At 38.0% G+C, this 12,102-nt stretch overlaps 1 protein-coding gene across 1 annotated transcript in view; it reads left to right on the plus strand.

Annotated features, from left to right (window-relative positions):
• SPATA7 (spermatogenesis associated 7) overlaps positions 1-12,102 on the plus strand; it is a 53,931-nt gene that overhangs the window by 15,213 nt on the left and 26,616 nt on the right. The window contains exon 5 of the mRNA XM_063118483.1: positions 5,637-5,770. Coding sequence (XP_062974553.1) covers positions 5,637-5,770 — 134 coding nt within the window. The remainder of the gene's footprint in view (positions 1-5,636; positions 5,771-12,102) is intronic.

Genomic DNA, 12,102 nt, shown 5'->3' on the forward strand with positions numbered 1-12,102 from the left:
ATACAATTTTGAACTTTATAACACACATCTTTGCTTGCCTCATTCATTGGACCTATAGCGAATATATAACAGAATATGTCACTGCAAGTGTTGACTGATTTGAAATTACCATTATTAGACGTGCTGTATATGTGTCCCCAGCATTTCTTGTGAGAACAAAATGCAGGAATGTACATTAACAACTGAAGCATATTCAACTTTTAGAGTGATGATCTGAAAAAATATTAACCTGCTGTGCTCCAAAGTATATTATTAGTCAAAGGAGAAAAAGCTCAATTTAAAAAGAATATTCCTTCTATAATTGCACTGGATCCGTTTTCAATATAACACATTCATTATTTGTATAACTATTTCTATGGATTCACTGTAATTTGGTGGTGTGTTCATTCAGCATCTTGGAGTGCTATGTGGCAACTGAAGCAGTCTTTTCATCTATAGGGAAAAAAGTTTTCTTATAGATGCTACTGCTGGAAATCTTAGGTGCACCAATCTTCCTCAAAATATCATAAATCAAAGGTATCTGTAGTAGGCCACCAGCTCATCACAGTACTGAGGGCCATTTCCCCCATTGCACTGCAGTCAATGCATTTTTCCACAGAGGGGCTATTGTTTATAATTGAGCTTTGCATGGAAATATCACAGGCTGTACCTTTTGCATCTCAGGATACTATGACACCACTTTTTACATTTCCCCCTTCTGTACCTGTGTTTGTATGGGATTGTGATGGAACTTGCTCCCAATGCTGCCACCAGAATAAACCCTTTGTATCTTAAATATCTTAGTAGCCTGGTAACCAAGGCATAGACTTGGGATTGACATCACCGCTAGAGACAAGATGAACAAAACTAGGAGGTTTATTAAGAGATATTTTGTACATAAAGGAATAGAGTGTTACTCAAATGATAGGATGGGAATGCTTAAACATAATTAAATTAAATATCCTTGATAACTGTACTTACTAAGAGAGTTTTCCCTGTTAATGAGTTCTCAATAGTTTCCACCCCAGATCCAATTCCTCAACTAGGAATGGATGCCGTACAGCAGTCTTCCTTTGCTTTAAGCTCCTCCTGTTGCTTCTGGCTTTTGGGATGTTGACACTATATCAGGGATCACTTGCTGAAGCTCCTTCTAGTCAGCTGTCTGACTGAATTCCCCTGTTGATACCATGGCTCTTGTTAAAAAAGTTTAAGGCAAGACACGAAAATAATACAAAGCCCAGTGTCTTCCCTTTACTTTTATAGTTTTATACTTAAATATGACATGTGCTATGATTGGTTACAATACTCTGGTTATAATAGGGTTCTACAATGACTCCTCCTCAATTTAGGGTGACACTCTGTTGCTTATGCCTTTTCTGGTGCATCTTATTTTAGTTCTACAGAAATTTCCCAACTTGTCATCAGTGGTTTTACTCCGTGGTTTAAACCTGTCTAGGACATGAACTAAGAATTCCCTCCTTTTGGAGGCCCGATTGGCACCAACATTGATTTCATTTCGACGCCAAATAAAAACATGGCTTTTTAATAAAGCCTTTGATGGTTAAACTCACTGGCACATTGTTTTAACTGTTTTAATCTGTATCTATTGCTTTTAAATTATATATTGTTTTAACTTGGATCATGGTTTAATTTGTCTTTTAACTGTATATATTTATTGGTTTATACTGTATGTTTTTATCTGTACGCCACCCTGAGATCTTATTGATATAGGGTGGGATATACATATTTTAAATAAATAAATAATAATAAACTGTATTGACCAAGACTTATCCTCATCATGTTCTTTTTTCCACAGGTCAAACTGAACTAATAAGCTGCCTGCCAGTAATAGGCCAAGAGCCTATTTGGTTCAGAAAGCAGCCTTTTTAGCTAGGCCTCTTTAATATGTTTAATATGACTGTTGCCTTAACTAAGCTTTTTCACATTCCTTTTTAAACTTTTTGCTGTAACTTCTCCCACTAAATATTTTACACAGCCTAAAACCTTCCTTCATAAGTCACGGTAACCAAGGCAACCATGTTCCATCTACAGTAACAAAGCTAGGCCTCAGACCTTCTCAGATACTGTATAACCACACACAAAGTATCCAAACAGAACAAAGCAAAACCAAACAAGTAAAAATACAGTGTTTCTCAAAAGGGATAATAATACTTCATTTAATGAAGTGGGCTTTAGTACACAAACACTTACAATCCTGTACTGCAATTCTATACCAAGTTACCTGAAAGTAAACCCCATTGAGCTCAATGGGGCTGATGTCTGAATTATATTTGTTGTTAACCCAAGTCAAAAGAATCTTTGAATGTGAACCAAAAATCACTAGGAGAACCTAGTCAAGATTATCAAAATGAGCTCAGAGGTTTCGGAGCTATTCAAGCATGTTCATGCAGATAAGACCTACACCCTAATCCTAAACATGCTTGCTCAGAAGTAAAACCCATTAATTTCAGTAGGGCTTCCAAATAAGTGTGTGTGGTTAGGATTACAGCTTTACAGCTCAACTCTTAGCATATTTATTCAGAAGTAAACGTATTGAATTTGCTTCCTATTCAATGCACTTAGAACTGAAGCCACAGCAATTATAAAATGGGAAGAAAATAACTGATTTTTGTTTTGTTTTTAGTTTTTAGTCACTTGTTAAATTGTGATTTTTTTAATGATTGATGCTTCTTAAAAAGCAAACATGATACTTCGTTTGACACTCTTGCGGAATGTGTTTTTTACGTATGGCATCTTTAGTTTCAGCTGTTCTTTCCCCAGTATTTTAGCTAGCAGCAAAGTAGGCAAGCTGCCATTCCACAGTGAAAACACCAGGCATGCTCATGTGGATTAAAATGGCCTGATTGACTTAAAATAGCAGGTGAAATTTGTAACGTCCAAGCTGCGAATCACTCTAAACATGTTGATTGAGATCCATGGCCGGAGAAATTCTGTGGTGACAGAATGTGTCAGAAATGTGACAACAGCTCTGCTAAATAAAACAGATGTAGATGCCCATGTCTGAATTATAGTACTGAGAAAACCGTTTGATCTTGGCAGTTTTTCTTTAGAGTATATTAAGAGTGCAGTCTGAACATTGTGATCAGGAGGACTGAGAAAATAAAGTTCATGTGTAACACCAAACCATGGCTTGTTGCTATTGAAACAATACATGTGCTCACACATTTCCTTCTCCTTTTCTCACTCATTTCATTTATTGGCTTCCTGATTTACAGCAAACCATTGTTTCTTGTTATACCAGGCCCAGCAAACTCTAGCATGTGCTTGCCCTACTCAAATCTGGATTGTAAATTAGAGTTTGATCCTGCTTTGCAGTCTTGGCTTGCATGGCCAAGTACAATGCACAGTTTACTGTCATGTCAAATTTATGTCCAAAGACGTTTGCCAAAAAATTCGAATGAACTCAAAAATAGAAGGTGGTACAAATCACATTTATAAATACAGCAAGTAAATGCTAAATATACAAAACACAGTAAATAAAAAAACAAAAACAAAAGTAAAAATACAAGGAATGAAACACAATAATAAAAATAGTGGTTTGCAAGATGATTCAAACTCCAACAAGGAATACCAGTCTTGAAAGACAGATAAGAAATATATTAAACAGAAGTTGAGAAAGAGTAATAAAGGATTGTTTATTAGGTAGTATTGCAATCTGTTCAAACTAGTCTGGTAGGGCTTTTTTTTAATTATTGCATATTTTCCCTGTTTGAGTAGTACATTGAGTACTATCTACCATAGTTTACTGGTTCAGATGTAACTGGCACATGTATTGTGGTAATAGGAACTACCCCCTCTTTTTAGGGAAATGGCACGTGGGTTAAGGTGCTAACGGATCTCAAATCTTCTGCCTGATAGCTATTGGGGGAAGGGAAACCCTCCCTTCCTTCAGAGGTCAATAACAAGTATGGTATACATATTGCACTACTATAAGACTGAATTGTGAATCAGGATAGTGTAGGTTTCCTGCAAGAAACTGTGGTGAACATAAAACATATGTTCTGCATGCAAAATTTATAATTATGTATAGAATCACTTATAATTACATGGAATTTAATAAAATGTTTTTAAAAGCACTTTTGTCAAAGTGTATCAAATACATATAGAAGTAATCATTTATCCAAAGCCATTATTTAGTTAAGCTGCTATCTACAGAAAATGGGAATGAACCATCACAAGTTCTCTTAGAGAAACTTTATAGCAATGAACAGGAATAGCTGTACAAAACACACATTCTTCTGTAGGATTTGTAAAGGAAGCTTTCCTGTTGAAATTCTTCTACTGTTGAAGTATAGAGCAGGAAAGGTATTATCAATTTACATTTGTTTATTAAAATCTGTCTTGATCAAATACACATTGCTAACATTTAAACATTTAACGCATGGTATTCTTTAACCTGCTCTGAAATTTCATTTCTTACTTTTCTCTGTGATTTCATATGGATGAAATTTAGTGCTCATGTCTGTGTTCCTAACAGGCACTGGGGGTTGGGGGAGGAGAAAATTGAAGTGGATTCAGTATCTTAAACATGTTCTCAGATGCAGAGAAAGTAGTGCTAAATAGTGTTTATTTATGAACCATTAGTTTCAATGAGACTTGAGTGTGAGTAACGTCTTTGGATTTGGGCTTTGGTTATAAATATAGGACAGTATCCAGAGCAGCCAATGCACCTCCACTCATTCTGCTGTGCTTGCAGTACCAACCGCCAGTGCAGTAGTAAGCTAATGCTTCCTAAAGAAACCCTGGAAATGAGCTGAAATGTTCATTTCCGGAACAGGACAGCTCAGAGAAGCTCCTTCTGCAAGGACTTCTGACTTACCCAATTCTTGAAACAAGTGTTTTAGCTCATTTCCAGTTGCTCTGGGAACTGCTACCTTCTTGCTACACTAGCAGTGGGTCTTTCTAGTGTGCAGGCAGTGTTGGATACTGCCCATTACATATTGATAATTGCTAACAAAATATGACCAATTTATCACAGGCTCTGCTCTCATTGCCTTTTCTTCCATCGACAAACATAAAATTTAAGAAAATAATAGCATATCTGATTTTAAATAGAGATGCAAGAGATGAAGCCAAAGAGTTACCAGCAATATAATGAACTGATATTTCTTGGGTCATTCATAGTGATAATTCACAGATCACTTCACTTAAATGTAGCCTCATTGACTTCAGAGACCTTAGGCCTGAATTAGTGACTCACTTTCTTAGAGTGTTTCAGAACTTGCATTCATTTTGCAGGAAAATCTGCTCATTTTTCAGAAACAAAAGAAATTAGTCTTTACCTTAAATTTGAAATTACGGTTAACAATTGAACGCTCAGCATAAATCAAGTTCTGACTTCTTGTTTACATTTGGTTGGAATTGATTATCATTATGAAAGATACTTATCTCCTTCCAAATAATGTGTCAAGGTATATGCTAATCATATTTGTTCTTAATAATTTAGTAATGATATGACATATGGAGGACATTACCAAGTGAAGATTCATAATCTCATTTCTATTACCCACCCACCCACACAGAGTTAATCTCAAACTCTTTGTAATTTCCTCAGTCCATCCAAGACATAATACCCCTGTAATTTGATTACAAAAAGAGGTAGAGTTTTTAATTTAGGTTCATTTTTTCCTCTTAAGTTTCAGATCAGCAGCGAAGAGAGAAACTCAAGAAAGAAGTAGAAAGGTGTGAGAAGGAAATGATTTCATCTAAAAATGTGTCCCGATCTAGTTCCAGGGAGAGTAGAAGACCTCTCTCAGCTACCTATAGAAAAGTAGGTATAAAGGTTTTTTTTAAAAACTGAACTTTTGATGATATTACTGTCAGAGAAGGATTCCTTCCAGTTGTTTTCAATGCGTTGTTAATTACTATGTAAACAAATTACAATCACGAAGAGAAGTTTTCCTTATTAATATTTGTTCTTTCATTTCAAATGTGCCTTTTGGGGGCAAATAGAGACTTAAAATATACAATACTGCTACTTCTGTTATTAACCTACATAGGGATGATGAATTTGTGAATTTTGGTTTCTCTCAATTTCTGATTTTTCGCACCTTAAGTTTGTTCTGTCCCACTTCTACATCATTTTGTTTTGTTAAAGAAATTCTGCATGAAAACTTGTATGCATTTTAAGGGTATTTTGTATGCTTTTCCCTAATAGACACATTTTCGCAATAGATTTCCTTAATATGTTATTTTTGTACATTTTGCCACTAATATATATTTTTGTGCAAATATTCTCCTAATATATATATTTCGCATGTGGTTTTTTTGTTTGAAGAACTACATTGCAAAATTCTGAGAAATGAAAATACTGAAGGAAGTATTCCCAGGAAGTGTGAATTGGCTAAATTGTTATCAAAGCATGTACCAAACGAAATTCTTTTCCATCCCTAGTGCTATAGAATTAAACTTGTGGTCAGCATAGCTACCTTTGGGTAGAGATGTAAAATTTCCAGAAATCTTGAAGCCATGGAAAAAACTGGGAGTTTCAGAAAAAAACTGAAATTTTTGGGAAAATTGAAAAAAAATGCAATATTAGCACTTTTTACAGATTGAAAGTTACTTTGTTACTTTAGGAACATAAAATGTAATTAAGTCCAAGTTTGTTTGGCATAAAATTATTACATTTGGTATATTAAAAGTACAGTGTATTCAAACAATTATTACAAATTCTTTCTTTTTTCTTTCTTTTTTTTAACAAATGGAACTACAAGCTCCCGAACTGTTAGGAACACCTGAACTGTAAGGAACCTCTTTAGTTTTGCCAGTTTATGAGGAGCAGGCAGAAAATATTTTAAAATGACAACAACAGAGGAAACCATCAACATTAGTAGCAGAGAAAATTATTTTTGTCTCTGCTAGTCCTCCACAGTGTCATAAAGCACCCATTCCCATAAAAAGAACTGAGAAAAAGGGAGAACCAAGTTTCAATGAATATGCATGAAATTTAATCAGACTCATTTTCTGACCTATAGCTATCACTATCAGTTTCAGTCTCTGCTTCAATGGCAGTGCCCCCTAGAGGCAGAAATGCATCTTGCTATTGCATTTGAGAGTTGTCTCAATTTGCAACCTTGGACTTGCTTGTCCTTGGTGCACAGAAATTGTGATAATCTGATACTGTACATAGTTTTTAGAAATCTTTTGGAGAAGTAAACATTTGAACATCTTGTCTTAAACATTTTATTCATCATGCTAAAATAAAACATCCTATAATCCATTTTTCTTCATTTTTTTCCAATTTGGGGTGTGGGGAGAAAGGCTTCGGGGAAAAACCAGGGGTTTCTGAATTTTTCTGATTTTTTTCCGGTCCTTCACATCTCTACTTTTGGGGTTTTGGTTTGATTTATTTCCTTGTGTCACAGACTGCATTGACTTGTGGAAGCCTTGGGAGCCTTCTCTTCAGTGGGAAAGGCAAGCAGGGCATCACTTTCCTGCCAAGGATGCTGGGATTAAGCTGGAAAGATTGCTCACCTTTGAGCACTTTCCACCTCTTACTTTCTCATCACAGTGGTTCAAGGAGAAGGGCTTCACAGTGGAGGAAGTGGTTCACAGGAATAGCAAGGTTCAGATAGGGCTGTGTTCACTCTGATCCTGGTCATAAGCATTGATGAAGGACTGTTTGCTTACTTGAAGCTCTTCTCCTTGAATGCTCACAACACTCCTGGTGCACATACATATCCAGTCGTGATTGTCAGTCCCCTGCTTCGGAGTGGGGAAGGTACGATTCAGTGTCACCTTTTCTCATGTACAAATAACAGATTGCTACTTTAACCAACAATTTCAGTCCTGTGTCTCCAATGCTGCTTCTCCTGCTTTATAGGACTTTTTAGCTCCAGGAAACATGCATGCAACGCCTATTTGCATATTTTTATTATTTTATTTTATTTAAAAATATCCTATGTTCCAATGAACAATTAAGACACAATTTAGCCATAGTTAAAACACATTTAAGCTGCATAAATTTCAGTGGGAGAGATTTAAACATATACTTCACTCACCTACTGAAAAATGTGGACTTAGTATTTTGCTTTGGCTGAACTTTTTTTTAAAAAAATCCTTACTAAGATTGTAAATATAAAAATAAAATTTGTTAGCTGCATTCATGAACTTGCCCTTTTTCTAGCCAATCTATATTTAGGCATATGAGCTTTGAGAAATCAGTTGCTCATATAAACTATAATATCATCGCTAATGTTGTTGTGTGGAATTATGCTAGCCAGGAGAAAAAGCTTTTGTTAGCCAAACAAATGGAAAAATAATAGTATTTTCATAGCAATCAACGAGAGAGAGAGGATGATGGGATTCATTTTCAGTTTAAAATATGCACAAGGGTGTATTTTGCATCCAGCTGCTGTATAATGCTGGTCATTAGCTGGTTGATTCTTGCGTGACTATTTGGTAGCTGACAGTATGAGTGATGATATTATTAGATTTCTGGAGAATAATCGTGCTTTGGAATGTTATTCATGACTGTTGGTGGTGGAGATACATTATGCAAGGTTGTCTGCCCCCTTCCTCCCCCCTTTTGGGTTTGGTTTGAAGCAAAATGTCAAATTAAAGGTGTGAGTTCCATCTTTCAGTAACCATTATTTTCTTCCATCAATGTTGTTGTCACATCTTTCTTAGCCCTTGAATAAAGGGGCTGCTAACAAACATACTAACAAACTGTTGGTTTGATGGTGTTAACTTGGGATTTGCAATATGCAGGATTTTTTATAAAACATTTGTGATGATTTAAAATGAGTATGCTGTCTAGCTATCTGAGGTGGAACAAAATTGGAAATGACATTTTAAAGCCTCTCTATGCATAACAACACACTATGCCAGTTACTGGGCTGCCTCTAAAAATGGCATGGCTGTGTTGAATACTCCTCAACCCTCCCCTGTAACAAGTGAAAACATACACATTGACTCTTGGTTTGGGAGGCATGGAGGGAAGTATGAAACTTTGTCTACTTGATGCTCTGGCTTAGCCTTCCCCAACCTGGTGCCCTCGAGATCAGGGGTCCCCAACCCCCGGGGTCCCCAACCCCTGTTAGGAACTGGGCTGCACAGGTGAGCTGCTTTCACCCACCCACTTCCGGGTGCGCCATTCCGAAGCCGCCCGCCCACTCCAGCATCCTGCCTTCGCTTCGGCTGGGTGCCCACCCAGCCGAAGTGAAGCCAGGACGCTGGAGTGGGGGGGCGCTCTTAGAGCTGCTGTGGGAGAGCGGCTTCCGGGTGCGGCGGCGGGGGTCGGGAGACTGCTGCCGCCGCCGCAGCTCCGCTCCTCCCTCTCGGGGACCAGGCGGGCGCGACCCTGGCCGCCACCGCCGCTTGCAGGCAGGGACCCAGCCTCCTCCCCTGGTCCCACCCCCTGGGGTGGCTCTTTCCGCGGCTCTTCTCCACCCCGGGATAGGTCCAGGCTGGCTGCCGCAAGGTACTTCCTGCCCATATCTCAGCAAGCGCAACAACAGCAAGCAGCGGCCTGGCTGCTTGTTTTCTTTTATTTGAACAAAATGAAAAATGTTTCATGTGATATTTTTTGTCTTAAAAACACACTTTTTTCAATGATCATTGAGAGTCTAGCTGCACTTCTTGTGTCTAATACAAAAACCAGGTATTAAAGGGGGTTGATTATGCGAAGGCATCCCCTCAGCACACACACAACCCGGTCCGTGGAAAAATTGTCTTCCACGAAACCAGTCCCTGGTGCCAAAAAGGTTGGAGACCGCTGCTCTAGATGTGTTAAGACTACAATTCCCATCATTCTCAGCCAGCTTGGTTACCTGCACATAGTACCTCTGTCTTGTCTGGATTGAGCTTCTGTTTATTGGCCCTCATTCAGGCTAATACCATGTTCAGATTCCTGCTTTGAGCAGGGGGTTGGACTCGATGGCCTTATAGGCCCCTTCCAACTCTACTAAGTAGAATGACTGACCACATGTCATGACATCAACATGTTCTCCATTTCTCTGCCCCCTTCACATGCAAGAGCTCTATATATGTGCCGTAGTAGACCTCCTTCTGGCACATGCTGAACACACAGACAGTGGGGAAGCGTGACTGCCAGGTGCAACCTCAAACTGCCCCTTAATGCATGAAGGGTGTTCTTGTGACTATTCCAGTATCATTTTATTGCACTAGTATTGGTACCTCAATCAGAACTTTGTGCTGTTGGAATTGTGTTTGTCAATACTAGTTGATACAAATACAGCATGTCTGTGACATGCAAAATGCTCACAGCTGGAAAAGGAAAATATGTGGGGCGGGGAGGGGGACAGCTATTACCTTGAAGGACCTTTGACTAACTTAGATACAGCCACACCAGTGCAACTATATGTACCTAAAAAGGGAGACGTCACCTCCTCACTGTCATGTGTAGGCAGTATTTTGAGGGAGCAGGATTGATTGAGAGATTAGATCTTCAGTTTGCTGCACAAAATTGTACAGCTCAGATGCAAGGATCCTCTGCTCATCAGCTACTGTGGAATAAATGTGGGTTAGGATCAAGCTATAAAGCGCAGACCTCAGTAGATGCAGGAGTGTAGGGAGTAGCTTATACCACTATAACTATACCAGCATCCAGTCTGAGGCAAGCGGAACAAATCTGCCTCTCCCAATGATCCAGCCCAGTATAAAATGTATCATGCTGAACTTCCATTCATCTCATTTATCTCTTAACTCCAATTATTATCACAGGGATTTGCTTCCAAGGAAGTGTGTTTAGGATTGCGGCCATGACTGTGCTTTTTATGAAACTATGATATCATTTCTTCTGCTGAAATATAAAGTCTTTGTTCATTGGGCTTACATCTCTCTTCATTCTCCTAATTACTGCCTAGATGGGAATACTTGACTCATAAAGAGTTTTATGGTGGTTGTAGAGCATTTGTAAAAAGTAAAAAAATAAAGGAGAGGGAGAAACTGGAATCTGGCTTTCTCTTCCGGCATTTGAATGTGATTAAGCCAAGAGTCTGAAGCTTTTATATTAATAAGTTTCCCAGTTCTCGAAAAACAACTTTGACCTATAAATATAGAAAAGAAACAAATAAGTGCACTTATGTTCTAGAGATTGTAATAAATTTGGGGAATACCTATGTGATAAGACATATGGAATTGCAGGATTTTTAAAACATATGTATCTTCTTCATTGTGTATGAACATAACAGCCAGGCTGGATCAGACCAAAGGTTCATCTAGTTCAGCACTCTGTTCACACGGTGGCCAGCCACCCACAAGCAAGACACGGTGCAACAGCATTCTCCCACCCATGTTCCTCAGAAACTGGTGTAACTTACTGCTTCTGTTATTGGAGGTAGCCCATAGCCATCAGAGCTAGTAGCCACTGATAGCCTTCTCCAGGAATTTATCCAACCCCCTTTTAAAGTCATCCAAATTAGTGACCATCACTACATCTTATGTTAGTGAATTCCATAGTTTAACTATGCGCTGTGTGAAGTACTTCCTTTTATTTACTTGCTTTTATCTTTCTGGAATCTCCCACCAATCAGCTTCATGGGATAAAAGCACTTTTAATATACCTTTAAGAAAGTAACTAGAAGAGCTTACATACGATGTGGCATTCTTCTTCTTTATAGGACTGTTAACGATTTCTTGGCTGTTCAAGTCAGGAAACTAGATGATAATGAATCTTAATATTCAGACAGTACAATGAACAGTCATGAAATAATTACTGCAATATATGGATCTCTTCTGTATAAGCACCTTTTGGCTTTGTGAGAAGCCACTGATGAATGAATGGAAATGTCTGGGCTTTTACTCCATCTAGGTATGATGTTCATCACTTATTTCACAGAGAGATAGATAAATATATTTTCTTGGAAAACTCTGACAAAATCAATGTCCATGCAAATTAGCCCATTTGCAACATAGACTTATTTGCCTTCTTTCTGTTATTTTATTTTTTAAAAGAGGTATTCATTAGCATTCTCTTCTCATTCATGTTGATGAGATTGGCATTATATTGTCCCCTAATCTCCCATGCCTCTATGGGTTTGCATTTATTAGTATTTAATGAGCAGTAGCATCTGAAATCCCTCTTTATCATACTACAGACGTAAGGCTAGGTATGAGCCTAGTATTGTCCTTTCAATATCT

The sequence above is a fragment of the Elgaria multicarinata genome, chromosome 2 (assembly GCF_023053635.1).
Source record: "Elgaria multicarinata webbii isolate HBS135686 ecotype San Diego chromosome 2, rElgMul1.1.pri, whole genome shotgun sequence".
In the NCBI taxonomy this organism is placed as follows: Eukaryota; Metazoa; Chordata; class Lepidosauria; order Squamata; family Anguidae; genus Elgaria; species Elgaria multicarinata.